General features: G+C 51.8%; 1 protein-coding gene across 1 annotated transcript in view; it reads right to left on the bottom strand.

Annotated features, from left to right (window-relative positions):
• TIMP2 (TIMP metallopeptidase inhibitor 2) overlaps window positions 1-19,603 on the bottom strand; it is a 55,330-nt gene extending 35,727 nt beyond the window's left edge. Inside the window, exon 1 of the mRNA XM_018063674.1 lies at window positions 19,166-19,603. Within this exon, the coding sequence (XP_017919163.1) occupies window positions 19,166-19,295 (130 nt within the window). The 5' untranslated portion in view covers window positions 19,296-19,603. The remainder of the gene's footprint in view (window positions 1-19,165) is intronic.

Genomic DNA, 19,872 nt, shown 5'->3' with positions numbered 1-19,872 from the left:
CCAAGTCCATTGTCACCGAATGTGACGTCCCCAGCACACAGTCACCCACAGGGAGACGGAAAACCAGCCGTGCTGCTGGAATGCAAGGCTTCAGCTCAGATTTTTCACAGGTTTGAACACCTGGTCAGATCTAACAAGGCCAAGTGTCCTGGGAACCCACTGACAACCCACACGTGGGTCTCCACGTCCAACCCTGCATGTGCCAAGCGGGAGACCATAGTTCCTAAAGAAGCAAAGCAGGAAACGAGAGGGTCTGAGCCAGCTTGTGAGCTCAGAGTCGGCAGAGACCTGTGGCCACCAAAACAGCCAACGTGATCTTTACCACAGGTACTTGGAAGAATATCCATGCCGTTCCCACCCCACAGGATGCGTGAGGATCCAAACAAAATAGTCTGGAAGTTTCAAAATCAAAATACAATTACTGAAATGTTTAGGAATTCACCTAATAGAAAATATACACCAGGGCTTCCCTGGTAGCTCAATGGTGGAGAATCTGCCTGCCAACGCAGGAGACACAGGTTCGATCCCTGGTCTGGGAGGGTCCCTCATGCTGCAGAGCACCTGGGCCCACGCGCCACAACTGCCGAGCGTGTGCTCTAGAGCCCGGGAACCACTGCCGAGCCACGTGCTGCAACTACTGAAGCCCAAAGGCCTAGAGCCCGTGCTCCGCAACAAGAAAGCCACCGCAATGAGAAATCCAAGCACCAGTAAGAAGCCTGTGTGCACTGAAAGGAGAGAAAAGCCCTCAGCAACGAAGACCCAGAACAGCCTGAATAAATAAATAAAACTATATATAAAAAAATCTATGTATGCTAGATAAGAACGACACATTTACTAGATAAGGAGAAAACCTCAGTAAGGGAGATGCTGTCTCTTCCCAGATAGGGTTCAGAAAGACAGGGAATGGTTAAAGGATGAGGAGGGCCTCAAAGTTCAGGAGAAGGAAAAACAATAGACAAAAACATGTCATAGGAAGGAAAGTCCTATGGAACTAAGAATGTTTGGAGGGACGCTTACAGGTGGTAGAAAAGTCTAGAACAATATACGCTGGTGGTTCAGAGTATTGAGCAGTTGTGTGACCTAGGGCATGTTTCTTAACCCTAGGTGCCTCAGTTTGTTCGCCTGTAAGATGGGGATGATAACAGCAACATCCATCTGGGCAGATGCTCATCACCATCAGAAACACCCACAAGCTTGGCGAGCTGTTTAGAAAAGAGGGTGGTACTTACTGTGTGTGTCTCCAGATGCCTGGACCAGACCACTGAGAACACATTACAGGGAGGCAGAAATTGGCCCAGGTGGAAAGCAGCACTTTCTACAGGGCTGTCTTGAAATCATTGGGCTGACTTGATAAGTAGTGAGACACCCATCACTGGAAACATCCAAGTCAAGCCGGGATAAAACAAACATCAGAAACATTTTAAACTCCACTTCTCTGAGTTCTAGCCTCTCAAAGCACACTTGTGACACTGCGTGTGCTGCCCGGAGTTTCCGTTTTTGCTCACTTCCCTGCCCAGTTCCCGTTTTTGCTCACTTCCCAACTCTCCCTCAGTTAAGTGAAGGCTCCTAAAGCCGGCTGGGTGTTAGACCAGCTGTATCAGAATCACCTGGCAAGGAGGTGATCGTGGACAGAGACTGTGACTATCAGTCCTGGCTGGGCCCCACCACAGGTCTCTCCTGGCATGGTGTTCGTAAACCTATATGTTTAACCATCTCCCTGATGCACATTCAGGACCAGGACAGTTCTAGAAAGCTAAGATGGCCAGGCAGCCAACCTCTTAGGAGAACAAGCCTAGGTCACTGTGTCTGTTACCTTCCCAACCAGCTTCATTAAGACAGTCCTAAGGCATAGACTCTTCCAAAATTAGGGGAGACACCAGGCTAGCTGCGGGGGGTGGGGGGGGTGGGGGGTGGGGCTGCTTATGCTGATCCAGCTAAATATCTCTTGACGATGTCAATCATTTTCCCTCCAACCTTAGGCCTGTGACTACCTGCCTAGGTCAGGGGTCCCCACTGCCAACAACTGTTCTTGTTGTATAATGATCTATCCCCGCCCCCGAGGAACAACCACATTCATCCCCAACCCTGTCCCACTAGCTTCCACTGTCCATCTTCCCCAGTCGAACTGTAAGTGCAGAGCCTCGTGGTGCAAGGACTTTCAGTTAGCCTCTGGACATGTGGCCTGGACATCGTTACTGACCCACTTCCTAGGGCCCCCTTCAGAGCCTCACCAAACCACTGGCCACAGAGAGAACACCACCCCCACAATGGATAAGGTGCCAGACCCAAGAACCTCAGCCCTGGGTGGTCTGCATAGGGTTTCCGGGGCCCACTGACCAAAGTTGGCTGGAATCGCAGCTCCCCACCTTCGCCAGCAGCCCAGCACCCGCCCTAGCTGGTGAACTCTGGCAGCCGCTGCCACGGAAACGACAGAGCTGCTGTGCTGTGACATCAGAGCAGGGGAGAAGTCAGGGACAGTGACGGGCCGGCCAGAGAGCGAGCACGAGTCAGCACACCGGTTACGGGTCCACTGATCACGGAAGACTTGCCTTAAACAGCTGGGGTGATGAGCGCATAGCCTGCGTGCTAAGTCACTTCAGTCGTGTCTGACTCGTTTTGCAACCCTATATGGAACGTGGCCCTGCCAGGCTCCTCTGTCCACAGGATTCTCCAGGCAAGAATACTGGAGTGGGTGCCACTTCCTTCTCCGGGGATCGTCCCAAACTAGGGATTGAACCCATGTCTGTCTCCCTGCGCTGGCAGGCGGGTTTTTGCCAATAGCGCCACCTGGGAAGTGCCCAGCAACGAGCAGAGGGATGGCAGACGGCGACCATGAAGATGCCTGTTGAGAGTGAGCTTGCGTGCTTTCGATGTTTAAAGACGGCCTGGCAGGGAGAAAACCCTTCCTGTTCCAGCTTGACAGCACGGTCACAGTGGTCCTCGTCTGGGCGTCTCTCTTCTGAGCTGTGGCACCTCAAGGTCAGGGCTCCCTGACAACGCTGGCCACCCCTCTTCCCACAGGGAGGGCGTCTGGTCCCACTCAGGTTGGGGACGCTTGCCCCTCCAGGATCCACTGCTGAGCTGAGCTGACTGGAGGTAGGGGGAGGGAATGCTGGCCTGGGGCCCCCACTGCGCACCCAAATTAAGAAATCATACAAGCCTGACCTCACGGCTAGGACTAAGGGCACTCGTCTTGAGAAATTTAGTTTGGGGGACATGATATTGGTCCCGAGATGTCAAAGCAACCGATCTCAGGGTTTGGTTTCTTGACAGTCAAGAGCAGGAACTTGGAATCTTGGAGGCAGAGCAGATCCAAGGACGAAACTCTTTTGTGTGGGGCTGGAAGGGTTCTGGAGAGGTCATCTGGTCCCTGACCTGGCACATGGTGGAAGGAATTCTGCCCCTGAACCCCTCAACCACAGCCCACCAAACCCACTCTCTGGGCCCCTCTTCCAGGCCCCCTAGATACAAAATCTTATGTCTATTTCTCCTTCCCCAGAGCATACTCAGCCCCCAGTCTCTTAGCCTCTTCTCAGCAAGGTCACGGACACTCACCTTCAGCATGGGACAAGTCTGGAGTGGGGTCAATGGGGAGGGCAGATAATATGACTAAAACCTACAGCCTGTGGGGCCTTTGACGGCATTCCAGAATGTCCCAGCACAGCCACCACTGCCATCCTCTTCCAGATGATCCTGCATTGAAGGCATTTCTCCCAAGCCCAGGCTCTCCCGACACCAGCTTAGCGATTCCGAGAACATGGTTCCCATCCTCTGGATGACCCTGCTCTGCTCAGTGGGCCCTTCTTCATGGGGCCCATTGCTGAACGTGGACCAAACCAGCTTGAAGAGTCTGGGCCCCATCCTACTGTTGCCCACAATCAGACCTATCCTTCAGCAAACTCTGACTTTAAAAACAACACGTGTCATTCAAGTTCAACACAGAAAAATTAGAAAACTACATTGCAAAAGCAAATCTAATTCCTCCGCCTTTGTCTGAACATTTTACAATTCAGTAAAAAGTCCTTGGGGACTCCAGAGTTTAAGCAATAAATGCTGGAGAGGGTGTGGAGAAAAGGGAACCCTCCTACACTGTTGGCGGGAATGCAAACTAGTACAGCCACTTTGGAGAACAGTGTGGAGATTCCTTAAAAAACTGCAAATAGAACTACCTTATGACCCAGCAATCCCACTGCTGGGCATATACACCGAGGAAACCAGAATTGAAAGAGACACATGTACCCCAATGTTCATCGCAGCACTGTTTATAATAGCCAGGACATGGAAGCAACCTGGATGTCCATCAGCAGATGAATGGATAAGAAAGCTGTGGTACATATACACAATGGAGTATTACTCAGCCATTAAAAATAATACATTTGAATTAGTTCTAATGAGGTGGATGAAACTGGAGCCGATTATACAGAGTGAAGTAAGCCAGAAAGAAAAACACCAATACAGTATACTAACACATATATATGGAATTTAGAAAGATGGCAATGACGACCTTGTATGCAAAACAGCAAAAAAGACACAGATGTGTATAATGGACTTTTGGACTCAGAGGGAGAGGGAGAGGGTGGGATGATTTGGGAGAATGGAATTGTAACATGTATACTATCATGTAAGAATCGAATCGCCAGTCTATGTCCAACGCAGGATACAGCATGCTTGGGGCTGGTGCACGGTGATGACCCAGAGAGATGTTATGGGGAGGGAGGTGGGAGGGGGGTTCATGTTTGGGAACGCATGTACATCCATGGGGATTCATGTCAATGTATGGCAAAACCATACAGTATTGTAAAGTAAAATAAAGTAAAAATAAAAGACAAAAAAATTAAAAAAAATTAAAAATTAAAAAAATTTAAAAAAAAAATAAAAATACTGAAAAAAAAAAAAAAAAAGACTCCATGCTTCTACTGCAGGGGGTGCAAGTTCTATCCCTGGTCAGGAACTAAGATCCCACAAGCTGCTCAGCTTGGCCAAAAAAAAAAAAATTTCTGCAACCTTCGGTCCTGCAGAGCACCTGCGGCTGTGATGTACCTAACACTGAGATAAACAAGATGGAGGTGAGGATCCTTGTGATGAGATGCTAGCACACATCCTTTATGATTTTCTGCAGAAAAATTTATAGATTTAGAGTTGCTTGACCACAGGGGAGACTTCTTTTCTCCCTTTCTTTTTCTTAAAGTATAGTTGACTTCCAATATTGTGCTAGTTTCTGGTGTACAGAAAAGTGATTAAACTCTACATACATTCTTTTTCATATTCTTTTCCATTTTGATTTATTACAGAATGTTGAATGTATCCCTGTGCTCCACAACAGGACTTTGCTTTATATTTAGTGGTTTATATAATCTAGCCTTCCGCCCACTTTCCCCTTTGGCATCCATGTTTGCATTCTACCTCTGTGAGTCTGTTTCTGCTTTGTAAATAAGTTCATTTGTATCATATTTTAGACTTCACATATAAATGACATCCTATGATATCTGTCCTTCTCTTTTGGACTTGCTTCACTTAGTACGATAATCTCTAGGTCCAGCTGTGTTGCTGCAAATGGCATTATTTCATTCTTTTTTTACGGCTGAGTAGTATCCCATTGTATAAACAAACCACATCTTTATCCATTCATCTGTTGGACATTTAGGTTGCTTTCATGTCCTGACTATTGCAAATAGTGCTGCTCTGAACACTAGGGTGCATGTATCTTTACAAACCAGTTTTCTGCAGATACAAGCCCAGGAATGAGATTGGTGGATCATGTGGCAACTCCACTTGTAGCTTTTTCAAGAACCTCGACAGTGTTGTCCATAGCGGCTATACCAATTTACATTCAAGGGGAGACTTATTTTTAAAGTTGTAGACCGGCGCTGTCAAAATGTCCTTCAAACTTCTAAACTGCTCAGGTTAAGACCGGCGCTGTCAAAATGTCCTTCAAACTTCTAAACTGCTCAGGTTAAGACAAAACACACCCACCTAGAGTCAGCCCTTCCAAGGACAACACGCTTCTTGGCCACGTGGAACAGAGCAATGGAAAGGCCGTAGCTGTGACGTCCAACCTGTTTCCAGAGACTTGAGCCAGGTTCTGGCTCATTAGATTCCTGGCACCACGTCGACCACGAGACCCTGGGTGAGTCATCGACTGTTCCTCATCCAGACAGGGGAGGACACCTGCCTGACCTACCACCTACCTCATGAGTCCTTGCCAACAGGAAAAGACAAAGTCCTTTTGCACCAAAAGGTCATAGTTTTTATGTAAGGGACTTCTGATTGGCGACTATTTGCCGGTCGTTTTACCCTGCTTTCCAGAATTGGCACAGAAGAAATAAACACCCCCTTAAGTGTGTTCCTTTGTTCCCTAGTGTTAGTCCCCCAGGCGTGTCTGATTCTTTGCGAGCCCCATGGACTGTAGCCCGCCAGGCTCCTCTGTCCATGGGATTCTCCAGGCAACAATACTAGAGTGGGGAGCCCATTTCCTTCTCCAGATCTTTCCAACTCAGGGATCAAACCCAGGTCTCCTGCACTGCAGACAGATTCTCTACCATCTGAGCCACCAGGGAAGCCCCCTCCTGGAGCCAGTGTGCCCGAGAGGCCAAGACGTCATAACAGAGAATCAGAGACGGGCCGTGCTCATCACTTCTCTGCTCCAATGCCTCTCTTCCCGATACCTGGTTTCTTTCTGGGCAGAGCCTAGAGGGGCCATTTCTCCCAGGGGCTTCTGAGGGTTGAAGGGTAAATGCTGGAGAGGCTGCGGAGAAAAGCCCCCAGGAGAGAACTGTGTTTGCCCTCAAAGCCGTCCTGTCACAGGGTCAACAGTCCTGAAAAGGGACGCTTCCCTGGGAGTGGAAAAGTCCACACAGACCTGAAATCCATGAGTGACCCCCAGTCTTTTCTCCCAGCTACACAGAACACGGTCTGTTTAATATTTATTTTTATTTGTTTATTTGGCTGCACCGGGTCTCAGTTGCAGCATTCAAACTCTTGGTTGTGATTTGTGGGATCTAGTTCCCTGACCAGGGACTGAACCCCAGTCCCTGTCCCAGGAGACTCTGTGCTCCTTGGTGGTCCAGTGGCCACCAAGGAAGTCCCTGTAGTGCTGCTGACAGCCTCCTGGACTCCAGCGCCTGGGGCACCCACTTCATTGTGTGTGTGCAAACGCGCTAGACTTGGGGCCCTGTAGGATCATTCCTATGCATCTCCATGCCTAATGCATTCCTGGCATCCCCCTCTCCTGGTCCTTGTTCTTCAGTACCTCACATGTCACGTGACCCATGTGAGGTCACAGTGGTCTGGGGCGTGTCAACCAACTCTGCACAGTGAATTCTCAACTACCCTCACATCACGTGCCTGCACTAAAAACCCATCCGGGGCCCTGAATTCTTGATCTGGACCAAAGGAAGGGCAGCAGAAGTGAGCTGAGCCAAAGAGAAAAACCAGGCTGAGTTTTCCACATTGTAAGGACAGTCAATCCTAAAGGAAATCAACCCTGAATACTCATTGGAAGGACTGATGCTGAAGCTCCAATACTTTGGCCACCTGATGCGAAGAGCCAACTCATTAGAAAAGGCCCTGATGCTGGGAAAGATTGAAGACAGGAGGAGAAGGGGATGACAGAGGATGAGATGGTTGGATGGTATCATCAACTCAATGGACATGGGTTTGAGCAAGCTCTGGGAGATGGTGAAGGACAGAGAAGCCTGGCATGCTGCAGTCCATGGGGTCGCAAAGAGTCAGACACGACTGAGCAACTGAACAACAAGGAAGAGCCAAAAAAAAAAAAAAAAAAAAGGAGGGGGCCAGGAATGTCAGAGGAGGTTTATTTCTTTTTTTATGCACATGACTTTCTTCTTGAGGAGCTCTGAGGACAGAGGCCCACAAGGTTTCACAGAAGCATTATCCAGGATCTCAGAAATCTAGATGGAGTGGGCGGGGTTGACATTTATTGAGTCCCTCCCATGCTTTCGCACACTTTACTCATTCATCAGAAATTCACTCACCATCTGCTGTGGCCCAGCCCTGAGGAGTTTCTTTTTTCAAAAAATATTTTTTAAATTTATTTGGCTGCGCCAGGTCTTAGTCTAGACATGTGAACTCAGTTGCAGCATGTGGGATCTAGTTCCCTGACCAGGGACTGAACCTGGGCCCCCGCATTGGGAGCACACAGTCTTAGCCACTGGACCACCAGGGAAGTCCCCGAGACATTTAATTCTGCTTTTGCAGAAAAAACCGAGGCTCAGAGAGGCACAGAGGCAGGACTCAGAACTAGCTCTAGCAGGCTCCAAAGACCCAGGCTTTTCCTCTGATATCTTTTACTTCATCTTTTTCTCTAAAATGTCAGTCCACTTCCCCATCCTGTCCTTGGTTAACAATCAGCTGTTGAGAAAGATGGTAACGATAACCCTGTACGCAAGACAGCAAAAGAGACACAGATGTATAGAACAGTCTTTTGGACTCTGTGGGAGAGGGAGAGGGTGGGATGATTTGGGAGAATGGCATTGAAACATGTATAATATCATATCTGAAACGAATCACCAGTCCAGGTTCGATGCATGATACTGGATGCTTGGGGCTGGCGCACTGAGACGACCCAGAGAGATGGTACGGGGAGGGAGGAGGGAGGAGGGTTTAGGATGGGGAACACGTGTACACCTGTGGCGGATTCATGTTGATGTATGGCAAAACCAATACAATATTGTAAAGTAATTAACCTCCAATTAAAATAAATAAATTTATATTAAAAAAAGAATCAGCTGTTGAAGTGCCTCCTAACTAGAGACTTTGACTGTCATCAGTGAGTCAAAGCAAAGCCTGGTGCAGAGCCTGAGGGCTGAGCCGAGTCGGTGAAGATGACCTGACCCTACAGGGTCTCCAGGAAGCCCAACCAAGACCTCCAGACCACAGATGAGAAAGGGCCAAGTGAAGACTCATCCCAAACCAGGCTCCGTCCCCGGGAACTCTCCACCCTAGAACGTCGCACAGCAGAAGGCTTACGGCCTTGGAACTCATCTCTCCCTCTCTCAGGTTCACAGGTTCAAGATTCACTGCATCTTCAGGGTCAGTTCAGAGAATGATACCCCAAGGCATCAGTCTTTCTGGAAAGCAAGGAGCAGGCCACTAGGTGAGAGGTGAGTTGACCCCAGGAAGTTCACACCCAGGGATGAGGGAAAGTTTTCATAAAGGGCAAGATGGTAATTCACGTAGCTCTGTTGCAACCACTCAAGGCTGCCGTTTTTACAGCCCGTAAGCAGCTGCAGACTTTGTATTAGGAATGGGTGTGGGTGCATTCCAGTAAAACCGTATTTACCGTAACAGGGGATCAGAGGTGGGTGGGGGGTAGTGGGGGTACTGTGTGCAAAGCCCTGAAAGGCTACCTCCTATGCGTCCTGTTGCAGGGCACGGCCTTGCTGCTGCAGCACCAGGTGGAAACATACTACCTGAGTCTCATCGGAAATATCAGACTGAACCCAGCACAGGGGTCCTTGGGATGCTAAAATCAGATAGTGGTGACGGCTGCACAGCTCTGCGACTGCATTAAAAAACCCACTGAGTTGTCCTTTATTTAATCTATAATTTAATTAATTAACTTATAAAGGAGAACTGAAATTTATTTATTTTGGCCATGTCGCACGGCATACCAGGATCTCAGTTCCCCCAAGCAGGGATCGAACCCCTATGCCGCCCTACGGTGCAAATGCAGAGTCTTAACCACTGGAGCTCCAGGGAAGCCCCTCCCTGAATTGCCCGCTTTAGACGTGTGAACGGTAGAATCATAGCTCAACAAAGCAGAGAAAAAGCATATGTCTCTGAGGCAGAAAAATGGTAACAGTTCTTTTCAAGAAGCAATAAACCCTTCCCGAATCTGCTTCTCAGAGGAACAAGGCAAAGGGAGGCAGCCCTGGATGTGATCCCCACCCTCTAGGTTCAAGGCTCTCACGGCCTCGCTTGTAGCCTTCTCTTCCACCTCTCCAATCCTGAAGATACCCCGACCCCAATCTCCTTCTTGCCTTTTCACTTTAAAATAATTATACAACTAACACACGTTAATCACAGAAAATTTAGAAAATACAGATAAGCAAAACGAAATAAAAACTACCCTTGATCTCACCCACTGCCTAGAATTTTGACAGACATCCTGCTAGACTTTTCTCTATATGTGTATGTATAAGCATAATTTTTTTTAAAAAAAACAGACTAGAGATAAATACAGAATCAGTAAACTACATTAAAAAAAGCCAGGGAATTTTCCCCATAAAGCCCAGGACAGTGGTTATCTAAGGAAAAGGAGGTCCTCTTTTCCTTAGGGACCAGGAGGAATTAAGAGAGTTTTTAGGGTTGGCAGGGTCTTGTTTTTTTTTAACCTGAGTATCTGCTTGATAACTTTGTTAACAGTGTAGTTATGCACTGTGCATTTAAAAATTATATTAGACAGGGTTTGAAACGCGAAAGCATACAGATGTAACAGGGCTTTTAAATTTAATGCACTCTGAACATTTTTCTAGGTCATAAACATGAATCTATAATACTGTTTAAAATGACTGCTTAATATTCTGCTGTCAGGATAGAGCTTAATTTAATTTAGCTCATCTCCAATTGATGGGGAAATCTCCCGAACAAGGTCAGCTCTCCAGAGTTCTCCTTCACGGTCCTCCATCCTTCATGCTCTGCAGAGACCGCCCCCTCCGAGCCTCGGTGGACCGAAATGGGCGCCTTCAGCTTCCCCTGTACGCCTCCTCGCATTTTAAAACCCTGCCTTCTTACTCTGCTATTTGATAGTCATATGACCCAAGCAAATGAATGAGCTGGTGCCTCAATCTGATCATCTGTAAATTAGGGATAATTATAAATTAGATGAATTAACAGCAAAAATGTGTGAAACACGGTTCCAAGCACTTAGCACCGATGGTGACAGCTGCTGTTACCGTTTGTCATAGTCACTCTTCCCTCGCAGACCTAGCGCAGTTTCCCTCCCAGTTTCCTGGCCGCCCTCCTGGAGGCACCAGAGCCCAGCTTGTGCGTCTCTGCACCCCCCACACCTGTATGGGAGCCACACCAGCTCTCGGGGTGGGGTGAGGATTACGCACCCAGCACAGCATCAAGCACAAAAAGAGTCAATACCCCCCCAGCCCCAATAGTCTCCATGGGCACCATCCCAGGCACTGCACTTCTGCGCTAGGAGGTTGGATCATCGCTTCTTGGGAAATGGAGAAACCGAGGCAGAGGGCACCTGCCCAAGTCTCACCCCTGGACTGAGGCGTGGGCTGCAGGGCAGCCATCCTGACCATGCTGCTCTGAACCTACGTGCCCCCACCCCTTTCTCTGCCTCTTCCCTCCAAGGCCCCTCACTCATTCCCATGATCCACTGGAGCTACAGCTGGAGACCCCCCTGTCTCTCTTTCCCAGCAGAACTCAGCAGGGAACGCGCACCCCCGCTGACCACCTGACCACATTAGGGGATGCCTGGCCCCAGCCCTGAGGTCAGACCCTAGAGGCGGCCCCCAGCCACCCCGCCCTGCCCCTCCAGCTATCACCCTCCCTCCTTCCTGAGTTCCTCCCCCGTCAGGTACCTGCTCTGCTCACTTGGGTGACTACAAGCCCCTTAACCCAGCTCTCCTGCCTGCAGCTTCCTTCTTCCTCCCCTGCCATGTCTAACAGCTCTCAGGGGGACAGCAAAGACCCTCACCCTGGTCCCCACTGCTGGGGCTCAAGGCTGCCCACCCTTTGGTTCCAGAGCCCCTACTCCCCCCACAGGCCATAATAATGCCTTCTAAGGCAGTGGCTAACCTTTTAGAGGTCACATATCCCTTTGAGAACCTGGTTGAAGCCACAAACACGGGCACGCACACACTCAGCTGAGCTGATTGCTTCAGGGCTCAAGACTGTCCTGCCAGCCCATCTCTGGACACACATCCACACCCCCCGGGTTCAAAGGATGAAAAGGATCAGTCGTGTCTGACTCTGCGACCCATGGACTGTAGCCTGCCAAGCTCCTCTGTCCATGGGATTTTCCAGACAAGAATACTGGAGCGGGTTGCCATTTCCTCCTCCAGGGCATCTTCCCAACCTAGGGATCGAATCCAAGTCTCATGAGCTTCCTGCATTGCAGGCGGATTCTTTACCATACTGCACCATCCGGGAAGCTCCCTGCCCCCTGGGTTAGGACCCTTCTTTAGAGGTAACATCTCAATTTGATTTTAAACTTTAACAAAAAATTTTATTATATTTTAAAATGGCTGATCTGCTGGCCATGTGGGAAATTAGTTCCCCAACCAGGGTTCAAACTCATGCAATGGAAACTAGGAGTCTTAACTACTGGACCACCAGGAAAGCCCCTCAATTTGATTTTTACAGCAAACCCTCACCCAGTCCACCCTGCTGGGGCCTCCAGAAGCTTAACGCAGGAGGCTAACTGCACACAGCTGACCCCAATTTTATCAGCTACAAAATGGGATTCCCCTGGGTCTGTATCACTTTTCCACTGGAGCTGCACATCCATGCAGTGATGGCGGCACCGAAGGCTCCAGGATGCCAGCCAGACCAGGCCTCAGGGGCCTGGGACTGTGGGCCTGGGCTGGGGGAAGCCAGCTTCATTCCTGCCCTTTCAGAGATGCTGGTGCCCCTGACCATCCCTCAGGCTGGAAGTCCTCCCCAGCCTCACTCCCCTTGACTGCCTTTCCTCCCAGCCTTCCAGGGCATCTCACATACCCCTCCTGCACCCTGACACCCTGTGGTCTCACAGTGTACGGGCCCTAAGTCTACCTGTTCATTTTAAAACTGGGCACAAGTGCTGCTGTCAGTCCGTATGCTAAGTATCTATAAAGTTCTCTTCTCAAATCCAAGTTGCCTTGGTTACCCACTTTGGAGATGACTGCTCTGTGCAAACTTTGGTGGGCATCAGAATCACCTGTGAGATGCCAATGGCCAAGCCCTGGGTCCTGAGGGTTCCATGTGTGTCTGTGTGTGCACTCAGTCGTGTCTGACTCTTTGTGACCCGATGGACTATAGCCTGCCGGGTTCCTCTGTCTATGGAACTTTCCAGGCAAGAATACTGGAGTGAGTTGCCATTTCCTTCTCTAAGGGATCTATCTGACCTAGGGATGGAACCCGTGTCTCCAGCACTGGCAGCCGGATTCTTTACCACTGAGCCACCTGGAAAGCCCCAATATGGGACGCTAATTCAGACATCTGCCTTTTGGCAAAATCCCTGAGCAATGCCCACTGTCGGCACAGGGGCACAACCTCAATGCCTCTCCTCGGGTCCTTCCAGATGGAATGCAAACTCCACGTGATGAACCGGATGTCCAGTCTCATTCGTCCTTTTGGGCCCTGCTGTCCAAGAGCCTGCTATGTACCCAGACTCTCACCTTTCCCAAGTAGCCTGTCTGTTTACTTTGGCACCATGAAATGGCACTTAACCACGCCTAGTCCACAGAGAAGGCAATGGCACCCCACTCCAGTACGCTTGCCTGGAAGATCCCATGGACAGAGGAGCCTGGTAGGCTGCAGTCCATGAGGTTGCTAAGAGTCGGACACGACTGAGCAACTTCACTTTCACTTTTCACTTTCATGTACCGGAGAAGGAAATGGCAACCCACTCCAGTGTTCTTGCCTGGAGAATCCCAGGGATGGGGGAGCCTAGTGGGAGGCCCTCTATGGGGCTGCACAGAATCGGACACGACTGAAGCGACTTAGCAGCAGCATGCCTAGTCCATGTTCCCCTAGCTCCATCCTCCAATTTAGGGTTCTTTATGCTTCCAACCTTGACTTCCTAAGTCTGCCCTTCTCTTTTCAGAAAGCCCATCCTAGCCACAAGACCACTTGCTCTTGGCTCCGGGGGTGTGTGTGTTTATATGCAGGGTGGAGGCATGTCCAGGACAGGGGAGAAGAATCAGTGGCATTTACACTCCCACCCCAGGTCTGCCTTCTCTTTATTTCCTTTCTTGTATTTTTTTTTTTTTTGCTTTATTGAGATATAACTGACATTTAGCACTGTATAAATTGAAGGTGTACAGCATACATAATCATTTGACTTACATATATCATGATATGATTACCACGAAATATTACATTAACACCCATCATATAAATACACAATAAAAGAAAACCAATTTTTTTTTTCCTTGTGATGAGAACTCTCAGGATTTGCCCTCGTAACAACTTTCTTATCTATCACCCAGCTGTCTTAACTACAGGCAACACATTGTACGTTAAATCCTTAGTACTTATTTTTTATTTTTTAAACTTTTTATTTTACATTGGTGTATAGTTGATTACGGAGAAGGCAATGGCACCCCACTCCAGTCCTCTTGCCTGGAAAATCCCATGGACGGAGGAGCCTGGTGGGCTGCAGTCCATGGGGTCGGGAAGAGTCAGACACGACTGAGCAATATGTCACTTTCACTTTTCACTTTCATGCCTTGGAGAAGGCAATGGCAACCCACTCCAGTGTTCTTGCCTGGAGAATCCCAGGGACGGGGGAGCCTGGTGGGCTGCCGTCCATGGGGTCGCACAGAGTCGGACACGACTGAAGTGACTCAGCAGCAGCAGCAGCAGCATAGTTGATTAACAATGCTGTGATGGTTTCAGGTGTATAGCAAAGTGGTTCAGTTAATATACACACTTTTTCTTTTTCCTGCCTTTTTTTTTTTTTGCCCATCCGCTAGACTGCCCCGGGGTCTTCCAAGCATATCTCTTAGCTGTTTTGGGAGCCAAGGGCTTCATCTGCTCCCACAGCCCCTTGGGCACTGGATCAGTGGCTCTGCCTCAGGATGAGGATGGCTGCATGCCCCCACCCGAGCCTGGGAGTCAACTACACCCGCGCATATGGGATGCCCTTGGCAACTCAGCAGAGATGGCAAAGAGAAATAGCGGGATCCCAGCCCATCTGCAGCTCAGGGACTAGCATCCAAGACCACTGATTGCAGAGGACACGGCAGTCCCCAAGCTGCAAGCTGGCACCACGCCCTCAGATCAGAGAGGGAAGAATACGTACGGTAGGAGAGCGCCCTCCCAGCCACATGCCACACCCACAGCACAGCCTCTAAGCCCTGCACACATCTCTTCCCACTTCCCAACCCAGGTTCTAGTCAAACCCCTGGAGAATACATCCATCCAGGGACACTGTCCAGGACCAGGAACTCAAGTGCCCCACCCCTGCCACAGTACCCTCCTCCTCCCATCAGAACCTGGAATCTCTCTTAGGAACCCCAAATGCTTTTCATCTTGTGACCCAGTTACTCTTTTCATTATTTGCCCAAAGCACATGGAGTCTGGTTTACTTTAAACCATCCCCTGGCAGTTGGCTGGGGTGGGGGGTTCTACAGGGCTTCGGTCCCCCTTGACCCACACAGTCTTACACCCACTTCCACCCTGCCTGGAGCCAGAGTCCTGGTATTCCTTCCCAAGGGCAGGGAAAATGCCTTGCATCTCCCTGCCATCCCCTGGGGTGGAGTGGGTCACTCCATAACTGCTTGTTGAAACGACAGCAAGCCCAATAGGCTAACTGGGATTACAAAACACAGCTGACTGTACACTTTGCAAACGGACTTGCCAACAGTGTCTTTAAAGACACCCACCCACACCCCCACGGCACCCAAGGCCTCACTCTGCTCACAGGAAGCTCTGCCTTGCTTTCTCCCAGCACGTTTCTGGAGAGGGCACTGCCCTTTCTGAGTGCCTGCTGTGTATTTCCCCAAGAACCCACTATCTGGAACCCATCAGCGTGTGCCCCAGGCCAGCCCATTTGCCCTGGCAACCAGCATGTGGCCTTGGCTGCGGGCCCTGCCCCACTTGGTGTTAGAGACCGTTGGAGGGTCTGCAGAAAGCAGTGACTGGAGATGGAAGCGTTCTAAGAAAGATGGACTGGAGGTGCTTTTCTGGAAGACAGTGGCCCTGGGCACCACCACCCAGGTCAGGGTGGGTGGGGACTGGTGGAGATTTTACTGTCTGGATCCAGGGAGCTCCTGGATTTACCTGTGACTCCAGAAACCAGCCGGAGCAGCCCAGGTCTGCCAAGTCACTCAGCTGGCTTAAGGAACCCCAAACTCCTTCACAGTGGCACTGCCCAAAGAGCAAGCCCAATGCTGGCTTCCAGCCAGATTCCTGGAGCCATGCGGACCTGCAGGAGATGGCGAAGGACTCATCCATTAGATAAGACAGGGCCAGGCCAGTGGCACTTTGGAGCAGGGCTCTGAGACCCAAAAGGCTTCTGGCTTATTCCCACTTTCCTGGAAAGGTCAGGGAGCAGGGCCGTCCAGGAAGAGCCCTAGTCACCCCTTCCCACCCCTTCCTCCTCAATCGCATAACCTCATAACAAACTTTCTGCCAACCCCAGTTCCAATCCCACAGGCTGCAAGAGCTAAGGAGAGGCCATCCCCCACCCTTCCCCCAGTAATCTCTACACAGGCAGACAGAAACATAACTGTTTCTTAAGCCAGCTGCCTCTTGCCGACCCCAAGCCTTTTATTAAGCCTGCGTCCAACCAACAATGAAAGGAGCTGGCATGCTGCATTAAAGATCAGTCTTTAGGGAACCCCAGTGTGCAACAGGCCATCACCCTTCCCGGATCCCTGGCCCACTTCCCTGGTGGCAGTCACCTGTAGAGCTTGACAACTACAAAAGCCAAGATCTGAGCCAGATTTTGTGTCTGCAAAGAGCTCCAGACCCCAGGCAATTCTGCTGTCAGTCAGAGCAGGGAATCATCATCAAGGACGTCACGGACTTGTACCACGTAAAGTGGAGGTGGAAAGGCTATCACTTTGCAAGGTTTCCTCCACAGCCACCCAGGTCTGCCACCCTAGGCTGTCTCTGCGACATGTCCCCAGTTGAGTGAGCACAGAAGGGCTGCCTGTGCAACAGGACTGGGCAGCATTCCCCCCAAATTCGCGTCCACCCAGAAGCTGTGAATGTGACCTTATTTGGAAATCAGAGTCTTCGCAGATGTGATCAAATGAAGATGAGGTCAGTGGACTAGGGTGGGCCCTGAATCCAATGACTGGTATCCAAGTAAAAGGGGAGGACACACACACAGAGAAGGTGGCCACCTGAAGACAGAGCAGAGATGGGAGTGATGTGTCTACAAACCAAGGGACACCCAAGACTGCTTGGAGCTACCAGGAGAGGGGCCTGGCACAGATTTTCCCTCTGGGCTTTCAGAAGGAACCTGCGCTGCCAACAGCTTCATTTTGGACTTAAGGCCCCTAAGCTGTGAGAGATCAATCTCTGCTGTCTTAAGCCCCCCATTTGTGGTCACTTGTTACAGTAATCATGGGGACCAAAAACTCTGGGCTCTGCAGCAGGACCCTGGCATCAGCACACCCTGTGGAACCTCTGGGCTGGGCTGAGGTGAAAAGTTTTGGCTCTACGATGACTTTGATACAATGACTGAGACACAAATGCCAGGAGATGCAGGTGGAAGAGAGGGCAACCTACAAAGCAAGGAGCCTTGAGGCATACGGACACTCCTGGACCCTGACCTTTGCTGTCCTTAATCCAAATCTAAAGCAGAAAACAGCCCCAGCGCTGCCCCAGCTGATGCTGGGCAAGGATGGGAGTCGCTGGCTGGACATCCTCTCTGTGCAGCCGAGGAGTGTGAGATGGTCCCAAGCCCAAGCCCTTCCTGCTTCTAGAATCTTCTAATTCATGGATTCTTTCCGGCCCTGGGCCTGATCCTGCCCCAGAAACACAGCTTCTCTTTCTGCAAGGGGCCTGGACAGGTCTGGACTCCCAGGGGACACCCCTTGGAGGGCCGATCCTGGCTCCCACACTGGGACAAGCCTCTCCTCCCCATGCCAATCTTCCTGAGCAGCGAAGCCAAGTTGGAGAGCTTCCCGCGGTCGGGGTGCTGTAGGGAGCCACTCTGGGAGCGCACGCCGGGTCCCAAGTGCAGGTTGGCCTGAGCTATGTGACTCACACAGGTAGGATCACCTGAAGACTTCCTGGAGCTGGCGGTGGTGGCAGCTCCAAGGGCCAATTGGGCTGTGGCCAGAAGTCGTGGGGAGATGAGAACAGTATGGTTCAGAACGGGAGAAACCCAGAGACCCCAGCTTTGAGCCTGCATAGGTGAGGGCAGCCCAGCCTCCCTACCCCTGGCAACAGGCTGCGGGGCTGGCTGAGACTTAGAAGCAGAAAATAAACCTGTGCGGAAGTGAGAGGGAGCCACAGAGACCCACCTGCTGTACATCTGTCGTCTTGGTGAAACCTGTCCCAGGAAAACCAGGGCAGTGGAGGCCTGCAAGTGAGAACTAGATGGAAACCTCCAAGGTCAGCTGGTTCTCCCCATTCTGCGGTGCTCTCTCCCCACTCTGCCTCCTGCCCCTATGTGGCTCAGAATAACTGGGCTCTCTTTTCCTTGCCAGCTCCCGTATTTGGGGGACAAGGAATCTGGAGGGGAAAGGATATGTGCTGAGGAGTCTAGGCAGCCAGACAAACCTACCTGCCATCTCCAGTCACCAAAGCTTGTGTGGATGTCCAGAAAAAAGCGGTCCCCACTCAAGGACCGTCCTGCCTGTCCCTGCAGAGCTGTGCCTCCTGGGCAGAGCCGGGGAGGGGCTGGCCCTGGGGCTTGGCCCATCTTTCGGATTGCCCCACTGAGCCTGTGGGGAACCTGCCCAAGGGAGGGACGCTTCCATCCAGCCCCAGCCGGATCTGGTGAACCCCACATGGGGCTGCTGGCAGAGGCCCAGGTGGAGTAGCTCTTCCCCACCCAGCTCCAAGCCCAGAGGAGCCCAAGTCCCATCTCATCTGTGAAAGTTTCTTCCTGGGGTCCCCCGTCCTTCAACCCACCGAGGTCAAGAGGGCCCCTACTCCCGCGCTGTGGCCCCCACTCTCCCCGCCCCCCCTCGCTGGCATCCCGGGGCCCTCCGCCTGCCAAAATCCAATCCGCTCCCTGGCTCCCTTTCTGGGGCTGGAAATGCAGCGGAATTTCGGTGGAATTTTGAGGTTGAGAAGCATCTCGGCAGAGAGGAAAAGAAAGGGAGAGAAGGATTGGGGAAAAAGAAAGTACGATTTTGGTGTCAACTTGCAGGATTCTAGAAAGCACCAAGGCCCCCGGGAGGCGGGCGCTGGGTCCCTCTGCAGGATGCGGACGGGCGGGGCGCTGGCGAAACCTCGAGGTCCAGCGCACCCCGCGGGGGCGGTGGGCGCCCGGCCCGGGCGGGGTCGCCGTCCTTACCTATGTCTGCATTGCAAAACGCCTGTTGCGGGTGCACCGGGGAGCAGCTGCAGGCGTCGGCCCGGGGGAGCAACGTCCCCAGCAGCAGGAGGCAGAACGCGAGCGGCAGGCTGCGGGCCGCGGCGCCCATGGCGGGCGGAGGGGCGGGGGTCGCGGACTCGGGCTAGCCGCTGCCGCCTGGGCTCGGGGCGCTCCCCTCTCGCCGGCCGGGGCCCCGCTGGTCTGGACGGCACTCCGCGGGCGCGCTCTCCTCTCCGGCCCTCACTCGCCGCACAAACTTTCTTGGCTCTAGGTTGCGGGGTGCAGCGAAGGGGGCGCGGGGCGCGGCTGACGGCGCGGAGGCGAGAGCTGGCTGGGGGGCGGCGAGCGAGCGAGCGCGCGCGCCGCGGACCTGGTCCCGGGAGCTCCGCTGCCTTCTATGGTTGTGTGCGCTGCGGGTGCGGGCCGAGCCGGCCTTTTATTGCGCTTCGAGGCGGTTTGGCTCCGCCCCCCGGTGGCGGGCGGCCAATGCCGGCTCCGGGAGCTCTCGGCCGCCTCCCTCCCCGCGCGCCTCCCGCGCCTCCCGGCCCTCCCCCAAGTCCGGCTTTTGTTGTGCCCAGCCTGGCACGGCCCGGGCCCCCAGCTGCGCACCTGGCTTCCCACCGCTCGGAGCCGCACCCCCGCAGCCTCCCAGATCCCCAGAGGTTGGTGGGGGGAGGACACTGCAG

The sequence above is a fragment of the Capra hircus genome, chromosome 19, assembly GCF_001704415.2.
Source record: "Capra hircus breed San Clemente chromosome 19, ASM170441v1, whole genome shotgun sequence".
Lineage (NCBI taxonomy): Eukaryota > Metazoa > Chordata > Mammalia > Artiodactyla > Bovidae > Capra > Capra hircus.
Note: the sequence above shows the minus strand (reverse complement) of the source record. Positions and strands in the feature narration are given on the sequence as shown.